The 18,694-nt window shown below is 44.1% G+C and overlaps 2 protein-coding genes across 3 annotated transcripts in view; one reads left to right on the forward strand and one right to left on the reverse strand.

The window, feature by feature from the left end:
• Positions 1–4,708: 4,708 nt before the first annotated feature.
• On the reverse strand, positions 4,709–17,216 carry CRNKL1 (crooked neck pre-mRNA splicing factor 1). Its single transcript, XM_049801134.1, has 14 exons — positions 17,073–17,216; positions 16,520–16,672; positions 14,787–14,878; positions 14,514–14,672; positions 13,989–14,155; positions 13,287–13,465; positions 12,451–12,621; positions 11,567–11,758; positions 10,758–10,817; positions 9,517–9,597; positions 6,864–7,103; positions 6,316–6,417; positions 5,484–5,732; positions 4,709–4,952 (listed from the first exon to the last, which is right to left on the reverse strand). The coding sequence occupies exons 1-14, from the start codon at positions 17,118–17,120 to the stop codon at positions 4,785–4,787; spliced, it is 2,061 nt and encodes a 686-aa protein (XP_049657091.1). The 5' UTR covers positions 17,121–17,216; the 3' UTR covers positions 4,709–4,784.
• A 57-nt stretch (positions 17,217–17,273) lies between these two features.
• The window catches only part of CFAP61 (cilia and flagella associated protein 61), a 122,394-nt gene continuing 120,973 nt past the window's right edge, over positions 17,274–18,694 (forward strand). For both annotated transcript variants that reach the window (XM_049801117.1, XM_049801116.1), the window contains exon 1: positions 17,274–17,353. The gene's annotated coding sequence lies outside the window, so the exon portion shown is untranslated. The remainder of the gene's footprint in view (positions 17,354–18,694) is intronic.

Genomic DNA, 18,694 nt, shown 5'->3' on the forward strand with positions numbered 1-18,694 from the left:
GCTGGAGGCACAGGCACCTTCTGCAGCTTGCTCCCTGTAACAGCAAGGAAAAGCAAGTTATCAGTGCCCACAGATCTGTCTTGCTCAACATTCAGCCTGCAATATTGAAGGCGTAGTCATAAAAAGAGCTCCTTTTGCCATCTTGCTCTGCCCACGGATGGGCTGTTTCTCAGTTTGTTTCTCTTAAGGGGAGTCCCGCCAGATGCCATTTCCTACTCATTAAACTGAGATCTACCTCAAGGCCTGCAAAGATACTGGCAGACCATGTTCAATCCCATTTCAGCAACGAAAAGTCTGAGGGGAGAAGAAACTATCACTGTAGATACCTGGAAAACTGAGCCTTATTAAGCTGGGCACCCCCACTTCTGAAGTATGCAAAAGATTAAAACTGAAATTGTTGGGAAAATCCTTAAGTTTTGTGCTCGGTGTAACAGAAGGGTAAGTCTGGCCAAGTACTCCTGGAGAGCATAGGTTCTCTAGCACAAAGTGTCTGCTTTACAGGTGCCTCACATTTTCCAGGGGAAAACAGGACAGAAATCCATGTCCACTTACTACTCTTGAAGTAAGAGAGCCCCTTTCCCCTCCTGGGGGCTCTGGGCTTCTCCCCTCTCGTTCCTACATGAGACTGGCAGGAGGGAGACGAGGGATGCTGGCCGGGCGGCAGGAGACCCGGACGCAGGCACGGCTATGGCGAGGTGCCCAGGCACGTCCCGGCTCAGGGCATTTCCATCCCCCGAGAGGACTGCTCAGAGCTCTGCAGGGGTGGTTATGGCCGTGCGAGCACAGGGCCACCACCGCAGCCAACACCTCCCAGCAGGACCAGCACCGTGCCAGACCCACAAGGACGAAACACACAGGAACCCTCCCCGAAGCTTCAGGAGACTGAAAACGGGAAAGAGCCTAAAAAGGCAAACACCGGCACCACGGGCAGACTGCTGCAGCTGTACGTTTGTGATACCGCGAGCTTGGCGTAGCAGCCCCCACATTTCTCATTATTCCACCGCCTTAGATGTAATCAAGCCTCGAGAGACGTCAAAACCTGCTGTAACCAAGCCATTTGTACAAACATGGAGTTTATGCATAGAGAACATCTTAAAGCAATTTCTAATAAAGCTTGCGAGAAGTTAGATACGTACAGTCATGCCTGTGTTTGTGCACAACATCCAAGACAGACAGAAGTACATGCTTTGACCATGGCAGCATTTGGCTGTACAAAAGTTACACTAGCAGATAAATTTTGCTTAGCTTTTTATGGAATAAAAACATCCTGTTTGCCTTTTCCAAGATAAGCTTATAACAGGGGGGGAGAAGGGAGAGAAATGAGGTGGAAACACATCTGTGACCTGAGAAATCAATTAAACCTGTACATCTCCTTAGTGCTCTGAAGCGTGGAACAGTTTCACTAGTAGAGGTGTAGCATTCAGCGTGTCAGTCCAGATCCCTTGTTGCAGGTGTTTCAGGGTTTAAACGAACAAAACCAGATCTCAGAGATCCAGATTCAGAACAGCTAAATGTAGAATAGCTCTGGAAAACCCAGAGTGAGAAGACAGAGATGCTGACGTGTTCGCCATTCCAGGGCAAACACAAGGATGCGCAGCGGGGAGAAGGCTCGGACGGGTCTCGCTATTTTGGCAACATCTGTGCTAGGGAGATGGAGCCAAGGACCATGAACAGGGACTCGTGCTGTGCAGCGGGTGCCAGCAGACACTGGCCCTGTGCTTCAGGGAAACACGTCTTTAACCTTGGAAATCCAGGAGAGAGACGGGAATCTCCAGAAAGACAAGTTATGATTCCTGGGCTAAAAACAGTCCCGTGACACTCATCTCCCAACCCTTTTCTACCCCTTCTCCCTGATGCCTTCTCCAGCAGAAGAAAATTTCTACTTAACCTATCAGTGTTCTTCCAGGATTTTTTCAGACACTGAGGAGAAAAGCGAAACTGCATACGAGACCAAACGATTAGAAATACCCAGTGCTTTAACTGTTACATTAGCGTCAGGATGAGCTCGCTCCTATTTTTATTGGATGTTCTTCATTCAACTCCTACTTTTGTCTTTAAGATGAAAGCAAACGTCACCCCAACTTTCAGCGAAGACGGCTCAAGATAAGTCTGCCCTCACTATAGCACTGCTGTACTCGACTTTATCTGCCACTGCCCGGTGGACCCTCTCTCTCCCGGTCTCCCTTGTAACGCACACGCCTTCACGTTTCTGCTGGCATGCAGCAATTCACAATTTTAAGGAAAAACTGCTGCAGAAAAGCTACCTCTTCAGCTGCTCCCGCTAGACGGCAAACGCGGTTTCGCAGGATGCTCCGGGATGCGCAGAAGCCCCGGGACGCCCGAGGTCCCCCCCGCTCCCCGGGCGAGGCGCGGAGCGAGCCCGGGCAGGAGCGGCTCTGCCGCCGCCTGGTGCCCGGCGGGGGGAGCTCAGTGCACCCTTGCTGGGATGCACCGGGACTGCGACTGCGGCCTCCCAGTACCAAAAACCAACCAACCAAACCCCCAAACAAACAACACACACACACACACACACACACAAAAACCCCAAACAGCAACAACAAAAATGAGCACCACAAAACCTCCCCCCAAACCACCAAGACGCTGGCAAAATTAAAGACCAGGAGGCATTAGAGACACTATGAACTTAAATAAGCTGGATTTTCATCCTGTCAATGTGCTCCACTCAGTTGCCATGACGAAACAGCACTGCTTTACCATGCAGGAATTTGAGGAGAATTTAGGAAGAAAGAATAACTGGTGCGAGCACACAGCTGTATTACAGCCATCGGTTGCACTACTGTTATGGAAAAAAAAACACCACGCAATAGTCAAGCTTTAAAATAGAAGATATAAACTTACACAGCTGGCTTAAAAATCCAAACCTCTGTGTTTTTAATTCTGAAGAACAACGATTAGCAAGTGATCAAGGACAGTCCCCACCAGTAATTTTTTCTTGCCAGTCAGCCAGCCAAGTTAACAAGATGAACAAACGTGGGACAAAACGGGACAAGAAGGACTTACCAGACTGAGCAGAGCATTGCACAAACAGGACCGGTCCCAGGCACTCCAGACAGGCACCCGCTTCTACAGATTTCCCAAGAAAAGAGTGGGAGCTTCCCCCATCTTGGCACTCCCCTGCTTGCAGACATACCCTCGGTGTAGGTGTCCCCACGCCTGGCCTTTGAGGTCCCTTAGCCATAGCACCCAACACCCTGTCCCAGCCCACTACTCCCTCCCCTCCAGCCATCACCTCCTGCCCCCTCATTCCCAGTTTAAAGCCTTCTCCCCAGACTGGCCAGCCCCAGGGAGAGCTCCCTTGCATGGATCCTACCTCTCCCACCCAAGAGGGTTCTGGTGATAAAAGCCTGATGGCTCTCATTGGCACCAGCTGCATGAGCAGACTGACCTGCAACTCCCTCCACTCCTCCTCCAGCCCTTCCCCTCGCTGGCAGGATGAAGGGGAAGACCACCTGGGCCCCTAACCACCCCTCCAGGGCCACAAAGTCCAGCTTGACCTTTCCAGGTCTCCCCTGGCAGTGTTGTGGCGCATCCCCTGCGCAGCTGCCCTTCCCCACACCAGGCAAAACAGAGCCGCTCAAAAGCATCAGCCCAGGGAGGACGACGACCGTGAGGACTGAGGATGTGGTTTCTGAACGCAGGGTGCAGAGGGAAGGAAGTGTTTCCAGCAGCAGGCAGGCCTGGCCAATGCAAGGGACAGCCCCAGGGCTGACCAGCTGCTCTGAACACAGCTGGACAGGCCACATGTGGCCAGAGTGGTGGTAACTGCCCAGCCTTTAGTCAACAGCAGCTTTGTTTAAGGCCCAGCTCATAGCTCTGTTGGTCAGTGTGGCACACTTTCACTTTTTTTATTTTTTTTTTAAACCACCATTCTTTGTGGTGGATGAGGACCCCAGCCACCGGACAGAGCCCCAGGGCAGCGATCCCTGCCCTCCCCAGGTCTCCCTCCCCACCACAAAGGCAGGCTGCCCCACCTCCCCCGAACCGGGCAGCCAGCCCACACGAGCAGACAGAAAGGCTCCTTCCCTCCAAGAACTTGCAGATGAGCAAGCTTAGGCTCAATGTTTTTTCCCATGAAATAAACAACATGGAGAAGCCTACTTAACGCTGCTTCTACTTTACTTCCCAATAGATTATTTACTACAAAAGATCCTGCCAAGAGATTCAAATATTAAAACACAGACTGTGTGGTACTAACTTCCACAGATTTGTCTTCTAAGGGCTAGTTTCAGTATATTAACTTCTATTATTGTCCCTCCCTAACAGTTTTCTGGATAAAAGCTTACTTGGATAGGAAGTTGAACAGGTTGCAGTCAATAGGATTTATTGTTTTCAACCGTCCTCACGATCAATACATATTTTAGAGAATTACTGGAAAAATCAATCAGGAATAGTTAGAGACATCTCTCTCAGTAAAAAAAGTAAATCTGCTGTCTCGGCATCTTAATATCCTTAAGTAGTACTGTGATAGTTTGTAGGAGCCTTAGAACAGTGGGTTTTGTGCTAATACCAAAGCTGCCGTCCAGTTCTTCCAGTTCTCAGATCACTGGTAATAGCTGCAGACTCCTGCACTTGCCCCATGACCTTTCCTTTTAATTGCTGGAAATCAACAGACTATTAAAGGAATCCACTCCAGTACAGTGCTTTTTTTCCCCGAACAAAAACCACCTCAAGTCAATAATAGGAAAACTCTTCAAATACATTTATTTGTCACCAATGAAAATACTGTACAATACCCAAGAAAAGGGGCGAGGAAAGGCAATGTATTAAGACTGGCTTTCATCAATGTCTTTGTCTGGATCCATCTCTGCAGCTTCGCTCTCCTGTTGCTGTTTCTTCCAGAGTTTAGCCATAGCAAGCAGTTTGAGATTAGGCTGATTGGCAGTATCTTCTGGGAAAATATAATCATAGTATTCCTCCCAGCCAGCATCAGACTAGGGAAAAAAAAAATACCACAAAGCAAGTTTAATTTGCATGTTAATGTTAGCTATTAGAAGGTGCTTCTAATAAGCATAACAGTGAGATAAAATTAAAAACAATGTCTGTCAGACCATCCCTAACAGCTAAAACCAATGAGCTGAATGAGTGTAAGACAGTACTACTTCTGCTGTGCACAATGAGCAGGCAGATTTGATGAACAGCCTGGCTATAGTTTCCCAAAGTTAAGAAACAAACACTATCTGCACAGTACTACCTAAAGCTGTTTTGTCTACACTACAAGTTTAAAGTGAAGGTAGCTTGAGAATTTGGTAGGAGTATTTCACCCTGAATCAGCTGCCCACCTAGCCTGCTGAAGAGCAAGGAGCCCAGCAGCACATTTCAGGCCAACGCTTTTTTTCAATTACTGCAGTAAAATTGGTATGCACTTACAGCATCCATCAAAGCCGATTTTGTTTTGTGTACCAGACCCCAGCATAAAGCCACCAAAGATTCAAAGTGACTACTTGCACAATTTTTCCCCTTACCCCATCTTCAGCCTGCAGTTTTCTCCTCTTCTTTATTTTTTCAGGCATAAGTTTATCTATCCTCTCTTTAGTGGTCTCAGTTCCAAACTCCTCTTCAAAGTTTCTCCAGGATTCCAGAAGCATGACTCTCTCCTCTTTCTCCTCACAGTTTCGCATTGCCTTATTAGCCTCTTCATAAATCTGCCGGCACCTTGACAAACTCTCCTCCCTTCCTGCAGATAGCTCAAATTGTGCAAAGCTGATCCATACCTGTGGTGAAAGCAAATCAAAACCAAGCTGAAACCTCCATTCTGAAGCCTGATAGCTAAATGACAGTTTAAAAAAACCCAAAGCAGCCAAAAAACCAAATGTCAATGCAAGTCTAAAGTACTTTTTCACAAGCAGAAACCTAGAAAATTCATGTTTGTTTCACATGTATGAAATTTGCCTCATTTTGGCAAGACAGAATATTCACGTAAGCCACATTGACAAATTTCTTGTGGTGGTTTCGGGCCATGATAAATCCGTCTGAATTTAGACAAATGACAGCATCAAACTACATTGGAAAAATACCAACTGCTTTTTCCTTGCAATGTTTTTGCAACTAAAATTCCAAAGCTACTCAAACAGGAGGAAGGCTGCTCAGAAACCTTCTGCAAAGGCTTTCATGGAAGATATGCCAGTTGTTATATGTAATTCAGAAATTTCTTTCCCCTTCTCATGGCACAGACACGGTACCGACCTTAGGTTCACTGTTGATTTGAAAAAGCCACACAATCAAAGCAGTCAAGGCTTTCCATCCACCACGGACCAGATTCAAGACCAATTCTGCATTCCGCATACCCAGACATACCTTAACATGCTGCGTTCGCTGAAGTAATCTACGGTAAAGATTTCTTGTTTTCTCATACTCTTCTTGCTCAATTTCAAAGTCAATGTAGGATTTCCAAAGAACCTGCAAAAGAGAAGTCTCTCATGTTCATAGCACACTGAGATAATGGGGGGTGGGGGGATGGAGAAACTGGCGGGGGGGGGGGGGGGGGGGGGGGGGGGGGGGAAGAGAGGCATGGATAAATGTGAAATTTCTCTGAAAAAAGTTTTGGAGATCTGAGTATTTATTGACTGTACAGGCTAGGATTACGACTAAGCAATATCAAATCTTGTGCACATAATCCATTTAGCTTACTCCTGTAAGCATGCTTCTCCCTCCATCTTTTATCGTGAGTTTTATAGTCCTGCATACCCTGCTAAGAAACAGATGCTAAATTAGTGAGACATGGGCTAAGCCACTACGGTAAGCAGTTCTGTTCAAGCTGGTAGATTATTTACATTTTAATTAGCCACACTCTGTAATAAATACCTTAAAATTGTGCCAACTGTAAAGTTCATCTACCTCCTTACCTCTGGCATGTCTAGCCGGGGCTGGCCAATAGCCAACTCATATATTGCACGGGCTCTATCAATATCGCCAAGAATGGTCTCTAGTTCAGCAAATTTAATCCATGATGTGCAGTTTTCCGGTGCAAACTCCAGGAACTTTTCATACAGCTTTCGGCAACGATCAAATTCTCGTAATTGTAACTCCAATTCAATATAACCTTTAAACAGTTTGTTTTTTGGACATTTACCTATAGATGTCCCCTGTTATGCAAAAAAACGAAAAACCACTTAAAGATCTTGCAAGGAAAAAAACCCACTCTATTTTCTAAACATCTGTTTACTCTCTAGTATTTGAACTAAAATTCACTTTTGAGAAGAGTTTAAGACTCTGGTCAGGGCCAGTATGAAATCCAACAAAATGCAAAAGGAGTGTGCATCCATCAACAAAAACTCTGAAAGCAGAAAACCTTCTAACTTGTTAAGCTTTTACATAACATGGGTTCCCCACAAAGTTATTAGTTGAAACTCACCCTGGTTCATCAAATGAACACTTCATCTTGCATCAAAAGCTGAAGAAAGCATAGTACCAGCCTGTACCAGTCTTCCAGGTAAGCAGTTCCCAAGTATCTTATAAAACAAATTATAACAAAAGAAACTGTCTCCTGGACCACCACTACTATTCATCATCGCATAGAGAATTGTCCACGCACCCTGCCTGCTGACTTATGGTAACGGACAGATGAAGAATAATGTTTTAAAAAAATTTTTCCTTTTTGATACGCTTCAGCATCTCAAAAAAGCTGTTTGTCCTAAGCCATGGTGCCAAGCTGTGAGAAAGCAGTCTCTGAATCTTAATTTAGGAATCTTTTAAAGCAAGAGTTAAGAATAGGCATATCTGAGACAGGTATGTAGTGAGCTTCACTGTTTGAGTCACTTCTGTAGACAAGTATTATTAATTAAGCACTGCAACCTTTGTTCCCTCAAGCTAACACGAATTAAGTAATTTGAGATCAAATTCCCTTACTACAATTCTTCTGCACAACTTTCCAGCACATTGATTATCTTGGTACTTAGTAAAAATGGAGGAAACCACCACTTGGGAATATCAGTTTGGTCATCATTATGGCCCTCCAGCTCTACAAATGCCTTTTCTATTTCAAAATATGCTCAGTTCTTCCCCCCTCACACCCCCATTACTATTTTCTTAAGCAGCATAGGCTTTAGCTGATCTCCTGTATCCAAATCCCAGCATCTCTCAGACCGTGGGAAAACAAAGAATCCACACACTATCTGCAGCCAGTGAAGTAAGGCAGAGCAAGGTGCTGACTGCATGCTGATGAGAGCCCTAGCATCAGAGGCTGGACCTTCTCTTCTGCATGGTGACAGTGCAGGACCCTCACCTCAGGACAGGAGCAAGGCTTCTGCCAAAGAGGTGGTTCAAAGTCAACTCATTGCAAAAGAAAGAAGGAAACTGCTTGCCAAATCTGGGTGCAGTTCAAACAAGTATTATGGCTGCAGCAGCAAAATCTGGTTTCCAGAATAAGAAAAAGGTGACCTAAAAAAAGTCTGTCAAAGAAATTAAACAACAGAGAAAAAGACCAACAAAACAGAAGCCTAAAAGAAACTGAGGAAACTTTATACTTCTGGATGGGCCAAAGCACCCTTTCCAGAATCTATCATAACATTTACCCCTTAAAAAAAAAGGCAGCCAGAAGCAGGGTGCTGACTGGTGACTATGGTGATGTTGAGCGATGGTATCTTAAGCCAAGCTAAACAGCAGCACGCTTCAGGACAGATGGTTGTCTTCTCCTGCAGGGAGACAATAACAGTCTCACAAGGGACTTAACCCCTCCGTTTCAATTTTTTCTGGTCACGGGCAGGAGTCCAGCTCAAGAGACAAAGCTTTACTAGCACATTGGGGCAGACTTGGTCCAGTATCAGCTACAGAAAGCCATTTATGTTTACGCTCTTATCACAGCTGTGCCATGGGTTTGGAGGAAACTCCCATCAGTTTCCTCTTTAAAGTCAAACCACCTCAACTGTTACTAACATTAGCTTTCTCTCAAAATTCCTAATGCTATCACTGAGCTTATTTAGAGTATCTGAACTGAAGGGAAAGAAAGTTTTTCCACTTCAAAACGTTTTGCTGCTAAAATGTACTCCATTGTTCTCTGACATGCTGACATTCACATAGTGAATTCACACAGAAGCTCCTGAGCCTGCCCAAAGTCCCCATGATTGCTCCTATCAGCAACCTGGTAGCTGGGACTCAAATGTTCTATTCGGCAGGTCTTAATTTCTGAGAGTCAAAAACTCCTATTTATTTAAAATACTTTTTAAAATGCTATTGTTAGCACAAGTATCATTTAAACAAATCAGCAGCAGTTAAAAATTTCCAAGTGCACTAAGCTGATTTGGGTACTCTTCCATTCAGATGTGCGTTTTGTCAGCTGAAACGAGAAAGCTGCATTCATTTCTGCCCGTGGCTAATTCATCATATCAAGCTACGCTTCTTTTTAAATCATACATGACAGTAAATACCAGTCCCTGCAGACTTCTCGGATGCTTTACTTAAGTGGATTAAAACAGCAACTTATAAAGGACAATTTAAGATCTTTTAATGCCATTCCCTTGTTAGTTAGTAAAATCAATTATGGAATTAAAAAAAGCTTACCAAAGCTCTTCTGGCAAGTGGAAGATTTTTCTGGCGTATTTCAAATTGTGCATACAGCAGCCATATTTTGGCAAATGTAAACTGAAAGAAAAAGAACAGCATCATGCTTAGGCTGGAAGCTTGGTAAAAAATACTGCATATGTTCTTTAAAAAAATAATCATTCTGTCTATACAAGATGTTACTGCTACTGCAGTTAATTGCATTTGATCTCAGTGTTTTCCTGCTGAAAAGTTGAGAGTTCATAATCCAAAACCACCTTTCTAGAACAGGACAATATACTCCACAATGGATGAAAGCAAAAATGGCCAGAACAGAAATCTTCTCACAAAGAAAATAGCTTGCTAACTAATCGATTGATTGGTAAAATATCAGCTGTCACTGAATCAATTAACAGCTAACCAACTCTTCATTACAGGTTAATCCTAATCTACACAGTTGATACTCAGGTGACATGATTAATGACAAACTAGAAAAGGAAGTACATGAACTAAGATTTCTTGACATCCCAAGGCAATGCTGATTAATTGTTTTAAGGGTTTGGCCACGTGGATATTTTAGTTAAAGCTCACTGGCAAAAAAACCACAAAACCAAAAAATCAGTCTTGAAGACCAATTGTAATGGGGTATACACACCTGTAAGATGGTTTATCAAATGCACCTCCCTCAAGGAGGACCCTTAGAGAATTAGAAACGGTTGCTATAAAAGGCGGTAACCCCACATAAAAGTGAGCAACAAGTATCCTGCAGGAATTACAAGTAACTAGGGCTGAGAGCAGCTATAAAAGGACCAACCTGAGAAAGAACACAAATAGAAAAAGAAGAGGTAAGAGTTCTTCCCTGCTGCTTAATAGTACTAGACTACCCTCTGACCATGTGTTATTTCAGCTTCTTAGAGCATGCTTAATAATTTGAAAATACTGGAGAAACCCTTGCATCCCATCTGTATGAGGAAATCTGACATCAGTGTGTGGCCTGCTATTTCACATTGATGATGCAGATTACAGCCACCTAACACCTTAGCTTGAAAAAAAATCTCATCAATTTTGGAAGATGGGCATCATGAGAAACTGGAAGGGGTATTTAAAGTCCTGAGCAGAGTCTTCATGAATGTGCTAGTAGCCATTTGGAGCTGTTTAGATGCCTGAACCTTGGGGGGTGTGGGGGGTGTGTGTGGAACTAAAGGATCTTATCTTGGGAATTTTAATCCAAGACTCAGTAAAAACCATTGGAGGAACCATACCTTCTTGTGGGGAATGAGCTCGATACATGCCTGATACACTTGTCTGGTTCGCTCTGCATCCTGTAAGAATAGGTAAAATTAAATACTTTGTTTGCTGCTAAAATTACACTGTATTTTGAATCATGCAATGACTGCAAAATTGCAGAACAGTATTGTTAAGTTGTTTAGAATCATATATGCTTAAGATATAAATGTATTTATCTACTTAGTGTGTGCAATTCAAAGATGGTAACTTCTGAGAATCAGTAAAAGTCATCTTCCCAAAACAAGACTCAACACTAAGAATTTGACAATAAAGCCAGAAGTGTCCCCGTTCTGGGGGAAAAAAAGCCTTTTCTCCTCTAACAGTGAATAGGTATACTGCATTACAATCTTACAAAAAAGTGTAGCTATAATGTTACATGACTGATAACAGAAGACATACTTGTACAGCCTCAGGCAGCCATGGTAGCAAGAATCTGACTGCTTCACAGAACAACTTCACAAATAGTTTTGTTAAACATAAAACTATTTCCCAAGTTCACATAACAGCCTGGAACAGGCAATTCAGATGGGGCTAGAAAGACCTACTTCTGCTTTTATTATCAGTGGGTTTCTGGATGAATTGGGGTGAAACTGAAATATTTTCTTTCTCTATGCATAGGAGGGAAAAAACCCTGTATTTAAATAGCAAATCCTGTAGCTAGTTACACAAAACAAGTAAGACAGTACTTTTAGTTCTCTATTTTTCTTATTAAAATAAATGTAGTATTTAATATAAGGAAAATGCTTGGAAAGGAAAGAAAAAAACCTGAGTTCTTACTACTTGCCTTTGCCTCCAGCTCTTCGTACAATGCATAGTTAATCCAAAGATAGATGTATCTTTTCCAGTGTCTTTTCTCTTGAATTGGGGGAACATTGGCGATGGCTCTTTCATACACTTCTCGGACAGTCTCGGCATCCGTGTCACTTTCAACTAACCTCAGGTAGTCAAACCAGGCATCATAATTATGTGGATTTGCCTTCCAGAAAGATGGGAGCAGGGAAATGGGAAAGAAACTTCAGTAACTACAAATAACAGACCCTGTTCCTTTACTTAAGAGTTTTTATTCAGAATTTCTCCTTTAAAATAGATCATCAGCATATCAATGAAAACTGTCAGTCTCAGGTATGCTTAAGCTAGAGCTTGTGGGTTAAAGTGCATTTATTTCTTTATTTTTTACCTACAAACATTCTTTAAGTGAAGGCAAACAAACCAAACTGTGATAAGGGGAAGAAGAAATGATGAAATATGCAGTATTCAGTGAATCGTAGAAAGGCGTAGTACACCTGTTTTCTCACAAAAAAGGTATTTATACATGTGAGGTGTCCTGTGACGGTTACTGCATAACAAAAGTGAAGAAGTAAGTTACAAGCTGAACTGCATCATCCCCTAAGATGACTGTGAAGGGTACAGAGCTCTGAGTGCAATAAAAAAATTGGGCTCCACAATCTACATGAGAATGCAGAAACAAAAAAGCAGTGAATACAAGTATCGTTTTCTCCCCCATGGATGGAATTCTGTCACCAAAAAGAACAGCGTTTTCTTGGTATTTTCTTGGACTGAGTATCAAGGGTAACATAAAACTCATCAGCCTTCATATCAGGAGACACTCATGTAACTTAAGCAGCAGCTGGATGTATGGTGAGCCCAGAGAATATTTGTAATACATACCTTCACTTCCTCTTCATACTGGAATCTCCTCTTGCTGACAATGATGTCTTCAATTCCCCTCCTGTCTCCAAACTTCTTCTCAAAGATGGTATAATTCTTGAAGAGATTTTGGGCCTCCTGTTTTGGAATTCTGTCCAAGGCATACTTGTAGATCACCCTTACCCTTTCAAACTGAAAATATTAAATATCATGTGAATAACACTTACAAAGCAGTTTCTGTTCTCCTCCACAATTTCTCAATGAGCTTTTGGCAATATTTAATAGAACACAGAAGCATAAGAGTATCTCAGTGTAAATGATTGTTTTAGGACAGGACTAACACAGATCTCCCTGAAGAGTAAACTTTGGGCAGGGGGGAGGGAAATTCTGTAAATACCAAAACTGACCATCTCTTATTCATCTACAGGTTTGGAATATTTTTAAGAGGTGGTGGTTTTGGGGTTCACAGAATATTTTCAATTCCTTAATGGCCTGGGCACTTTAAAGAGACTGCCTGGGAGAAACATGGCTAAATCAGTTTTTTATCATGCAGGCCTACAACCTCTCAGAAACTTACAAATCTGAGGATATGTATTTGATCCGATGACACTATTCTCAGGCTTGGCAGGTTTGGTGCCCACCTTTCTTAGAACATAGTTCCTTGATGTTGCCAAAAGGCAAACAGAAGCTAAGCAAAGAGTTGTCTCCTTAACTCAGACTACAACAACAGTATCTCATAAGGTGCTGAAAGACACAAGTATTGCAGCGAATGTTAAGTGGCCTCGAGTTTGATATTCAAGAAGAAATCTTGTGGGGGTGGTTGGTATTAGTCTGATGTATTATTAAGAAGGTCTTACTTCTTTCTGATTCTCCTCAAATTTTGCAAAAGCCACGTACAAGTGCTCATCCATGTGCTCTTCTCCAAAGAACTCTACTGCCCTCTCGTATACTTTCCTTGCGTGAGCAAAATAACTGTGCTTCTCTTCAAAGCGGGCATACTTGATCCAGTTCTTAACATCAGGATGAACAATAACAAGTAGAGCTCTGTTAAAGAAACAGTGGCAGCCGAACTGGACATTTCAAATTGCATTCTTCCCAGTGACTACAAGGTCATAGACTATATGAAACAACTCCCAAGGATGGTGTATGCAAAAAATGCAGCCGGGAAGAAGGCACAAAACAGCTCTAAGCATGCAAAGCCTTTGTGCTGTACTGAGAACTTAAAGAAAATTTAAAAAGGGTTAAAAAGCAAGGGTTAGGGAGAAGTTTAAGGAAGAGAAATCTGAAACAAATGACGACGGCAAAAAAGCTGGAAGCATAAGCGCTGTCTAAATATACACTGTTGTGGTGGGATGTACATTCATGTAACTGAATTTGGAGGCATATACTAAACATGCTTTTAATACCTACTACTGGCTCTCAGCATGGTGGCTTACTCCCAACACCCCACAGTAAAAAGGAGCACAGGGACATAACTGGAGATAGAACAGATGACAGAATAGAAATGAAGAATGTAGGCCTAAACCTTGGCAGGTGTCGTAATGCACTAAAAAGGATATATCTCTCATAAATGGTACGCGCCCTGTCCACCTCCTTGTATCTCAGCTCGAAGTTAATGTAAGAATGCCAAGCTTGCTCCTCTGGTTGCCACTCCATCCACCGTTCAAACACCTGACGTGATCCAGCAACATTCCCCAACATCTCTTCCATGTAAGTATACTTATACCTTGGAAAGCAAGATCAAGTTTTTACAATCACAAGTAAATGCATAAATTACAAGGATTTGAGTGCTTAGTAAAAGCATTACTGAGATTTCTTCACTTGTTCCCCACTTGCACCCCAGAAATGCCTATAGATACTGCTGTGATTGGCAGCATGCAGGTACACAAATATCCTTCTCTCCCAATACCCTTACCACTTGAAAAGTACAAAACCTTTCCGAAACTTAAGCCTTCCTCTTTTTTTCAGACTAGGTTGAAGACTTGGAGAAACAGACAACAATGCACTTCTGCGTGATACCAAAACAGAAAAATGACCTGTAGTCTTTGGGGGTAGAAGCAATGCTCCGTTCTCTGCAAACGTACCAGAACTGGTTCACCCTGGGGAGGGTGGTAATGGCTCGATCCCAAATGTTTCGGGCATGATTAACCTGGCGGTTCTTCATTTCCATTTCTGCATATTTCAGCCAGAGTGTGACATTTCTGTAGTCTACATCTAAAGCACGCTCGTAAATGGAACGGGCTCTGGAAAGCAAAGAGAAGCAAGTTGCACATATAACATGCCTCAAGACTTTGATGGTTTGTCAACGTGTGTCTTAAAAGGTTTATAAGATATGTCTGCAGCTGCATCATAATTACCTCTGTATTTCTTTCAGGCTTTCCTCCCATTGTGCATACTTTATCCAGTTACTGATAACAGTCCTGTTTTTTCTTATGTTATCTTCAAAAGTCTGAGGAGAAAATTATTTCTGTAAGAAATCCCTCTGTGCAGACCAATCTTGTTGTAAATGGCTTATGGAATACTATTATTATTTGAATAAATTCCAAATGTCTCACATCCATGCAGTTGTAGCAACAAAACATACACAATACAACGCTTTCTAAAAATTGCATAACAGAGAAGATGGAAGTGGTGTTCATCATACAGATTAGGACTAAACTCAAGTTCCTGCAACCTGATACCCGAAATAACTGGTGGAATAATAACTGACAGCACTAAAATCTCACATTCTTTTTTTTTTTTTTTTCTCCTTTTAATCTCCTGCTTAATGTTTCAATAGCAACATTACCTGGACAGATGGAACCAGTCATTGCAGACAACCCTGAATGTACTTGGGTGCACCAGCATGAGTTTATTCACTTTGACCTTTGTGTTTCATTGTTCTAAATAATTTTTTTTTAAAGCAAGATGCCTTATTCTCATTCCAGGGATTTAATATGCTGACATCAACTGTGCTGGTCAAATTTCACTGCTCAGTGCAATGGTGAGAGCACCTTCAGTCTTGTGTTTGGCTATTGCCAGGATCAATGCTATTGGTATTTAACTTGTGGCTAAACATGGTTTAACACAGTTAATGTGGTGGCTTGCTACTGCCATTCATATGAGAGATGAAAAAAGGTTAACATCAAGCATTGTTTTTGCAGTGCTGTGGTGTTAATCATCTGACTCCATTTGCTTTGTGTGTGCTCGAGTGAGGTACACCAGCATCCAGCACTGTAAGGCCCAAAGTCTTCACGAGAAGTCCTAGCCACTACAGTAAGGAGGGAAACGAACACCCACTAAGGGCTGAGTACAGGGATGCTGTGTTGCACTGCAACAGTTGCCAGTGCTGAACATATGCATATGTGCTTCAGGGAATGATACACCTAGTTTATGCTGTCTGTATCTAAGAAAAATTGCTGAGTGCTGAAAACATTTAAAGTTCCCTGTTAGGGCTATGCTTGCTTTGCTGATCCAGGACAGCAATTATTAAAGGAAAAAGCAGAACAAAACTGTAGATAAGTTTGCACAAGCAAAGCAATTCCTCTAAATAAAAAAGAAAAAATTACACCTGAAATCTCACATGCAAAATGGTCAAGTTTCAAGACAAAGAAACACAACCATGATTAGTGCAGAAAGTTGTGTTCTAAAGTGTGCTAAGTAACACCATAATTATACAGAATAGAAATATCACTTGCAAACACAATGTCGTTTTTGTTTTGGTTTTTTTTTAAACAGTTGAGGTGGAAGAAACAGCTGTGTTACTGTAAAGCTTTCTATGTTCTGTCATGCTGGCCAGATACTAGTGCTGATGAAGGAACTGCATATAAAACATGTATGTTTTACCCTTGCAACATTGTGAATGTACTGAACGTGCTTACATGTGAGATGATGCGTACTACCACATTTTATGCTAAATGACACCTGTTGAACTTACAATTTTTGCACAGAAGTAGCATTTTCTATGAAAACATTGGGTTTTTTCAAGAATTGTTATTCATATGGAAAATCCACAAGTAATACAGACTCCGTCTCATTTAAGTTAAAGCACAGTAAAATGTTAGTGCTTTACATGAGCATTAAGATTAGGGGTGTGTGTGTCCCCCTTTACCTTCCTCTTCCGGAGTTTGTAGTCGTTTAGCTCTTCAACATCTGTGATCTTCTGTTGCGGAGGCGGTGGAAGAAGTTCAAGCTCTCGCTCTTTTGCTTCTCTTAAAAGCTGTTCTGCTGTGATCTGAACTTCTGCAGGTGCTTTATTTTTCACCTGCAAAGTAAGGGGGCTCGATTCACGTTTTCTCCTTCTGATGCAAAAATCCCCCCCACTCCGGCCTAATTTACGCCGGTGGCTTGCTAGGTTCGGTATTTGCCGAAGAGGGACGCGGAGGCCCCCGGGGGCGGACAGAGCCTTCTGGCCAGCGCTAGCCCCAGCCTACGCGGCTCCTGCCCGGGGCACGGCACGGGGAGAGGCAAAAATCCCCTCACGCCGCGTTTCGGCATGGCTATGCCACCGCGAAGCTGACCGGGCGCATTGACCCGCTTTCCGGAGGCCGAGGCCAGGCTGCTCCAGGGCGCCTGGCGCTGCTCCGGGGCCCAGCGAGGGCGGGCGGACGCCACCCCGACCACCCTCCCCACCCCCGGGCCCGCCACCGCCTCCCCCCGAGCACCTTCGCCACTTTGGGGATCCGCTGCTTCCCGGCTGCCGTAGACGCCATCTTGCCGCCTCTTCCTACTGGCCTGGCCCCGCCCCGTCCCCTCCGACCTCGCGCAGCGCCGGCGCGCGCCGTTGCCGGAGTAACGGGACGCGCCGCCGGCAGCGAGGCGGGGAGCGGAGCGGCAGCCGGTCGGTCCGTCAGTTAGTCTGTCCGTCTGTCCACCCGCCCCTGGCCACGCCGCTCCGCTTCGGCAGCGCCAGGGGAAAGGGACTCCCCGCCGCAGCGGGAGGAAGGTGAGCGCCCGGCGCAGCCGGGGGTCCCACACCCCCAAGCGGTTCGCCCGTGCCCCCAGACGGCGCCCCCTGGCGGCTCGGCGGGCGCCCTTCGGCTGCCACTGGGGGCTGCGGGCGGGCGGCCGGGCGAGCGCCCGGTGCGGGGAGGGCCGTAGGAGCGGTCAGCGTGTCTTTCACGGCGTGGCGGCGTCCCTGCTGCCGACGCGAGGCCCGAGAGGTGTTAACGGTGCGGGCGTTAAACCCCTGCCCCGCCCTGAGTGCCCGCGCCGCGTTCGCTGCTGTCAGGTGAGGGACTCTGCCCGTTCCCTCGACCTTTGGGCCTTCCTTCGGGCCTTCTGAGCTTTAAAATTGGGGTCTGGCCTCGTTCCCCTATGCCTTTCGGGGATGGGAATGGCTGACGCGCGCCATCCCCGCTGCTGAGGCAAGCCGTTAATTCTTGGGCGCGTAGGTGCCCCCCGCCATCTCCCCGAGTCTCCTGAGACGCACGCCTCTGGTACGTACGCGTTTGGTGTGTTTTCAGTCAGAAACAGAAAAAACGCACTGCGCGGGAATCCAACTTGGGCTGAGAAGTGTTTGTTTTGGGTGGCAGAGAAGAAACGCATCCAAGCGCTAGTTCGGGAGAGGAATGGTTCTTTATCTGCTTGTTTTGCCAAGTCTCTCCTCTATGGTATGCTGCTCTCATAGTAGAAATACAGGAGTTGCTGTAGGAACAGTTCATTTTCTTAAGAAAACGGTACATTTTTAATGTGTAAATGCTGCTTTCTGTCAGTTATGGTTGCATGATTGTTTAGGGCCTTTAAGGGGAGCTAGTGGAGAAGGGGGTGAATATGGAAATGTGGCAAACTGTTCTCCTCAGTTGAAGTAATCTTAATGCTAGGCTTAAGTTCGTTGATGGCATTTTAAAATTCTTATTTATTTTGATATATGGAGTAGACATTAATAAAAAATAACCAACTATTTTAGTAGTCTCACAGTTTGCAGTTACTTGATGAAATGTATAAGTGAATTATGTGGCCATTTTCTTTGCTCATTTTAAGAATAACCTGTCATTTAGGCCTGAGTATAGTTGCCTCCCACTCCACTGGGAGGAATATATATATCTTACAACTTAAAACATTTGAGAAGTTGCTTACACAAGCTAGCGTAACCTTTTTCCATGTAGATGTTACTGTTATATTCAGTAATAAGTACACTCTAGCTTAGATTGTTTTTTCTACGTAACCACAATTCTGTTTATTACGTGCATGTATTAAAACCTGCAGGGGACATTTTGCCTCGGGTTGGTTCCAGGACCTCTTTGCAAACCTATGTTGGCATGACTGAGACCCGTGCTGTTGCCTA

Source organism: Accipiter gentilis, chromosome 5, assembly GCF_929443795.1.
Source record: "Accipiter gentilis chromosome 5, bAccGen1.1, whole genome shotgun sequence".
In the NCBI taxonomy this organism is placed as follows: Eukaryota; Metazoa; Chordata; class Aves; order Accipitriformes; family Accipitridae; genus Astur; species Astur gentilis.

Bases quoted from the DNA above. Each gene is read 5' to 3' on its own strand.
- CRNKL1 (XM_049801134.1), bottom strand. From the start codon at position 17,120: ATGGCGTCTACGGCAGCCGGGAAGCAGCGGATCCCCAAAGTGGCGAAG. The intron at 12,622-13,286 runs GTAAGACCTTCT...TAATATTTTCAG, and splicing joins TTGAGGAGAATCAGAAAGAA to TTTGAAAGGGTAAGGGTGAT. The intron at 11,759-12,450 runs GTATGTATTACA...TCTTTCTGGAAG, and splicing joins AGTATGAAGAGGAAGTGAAG to GCAAATCCACATAATTATGA.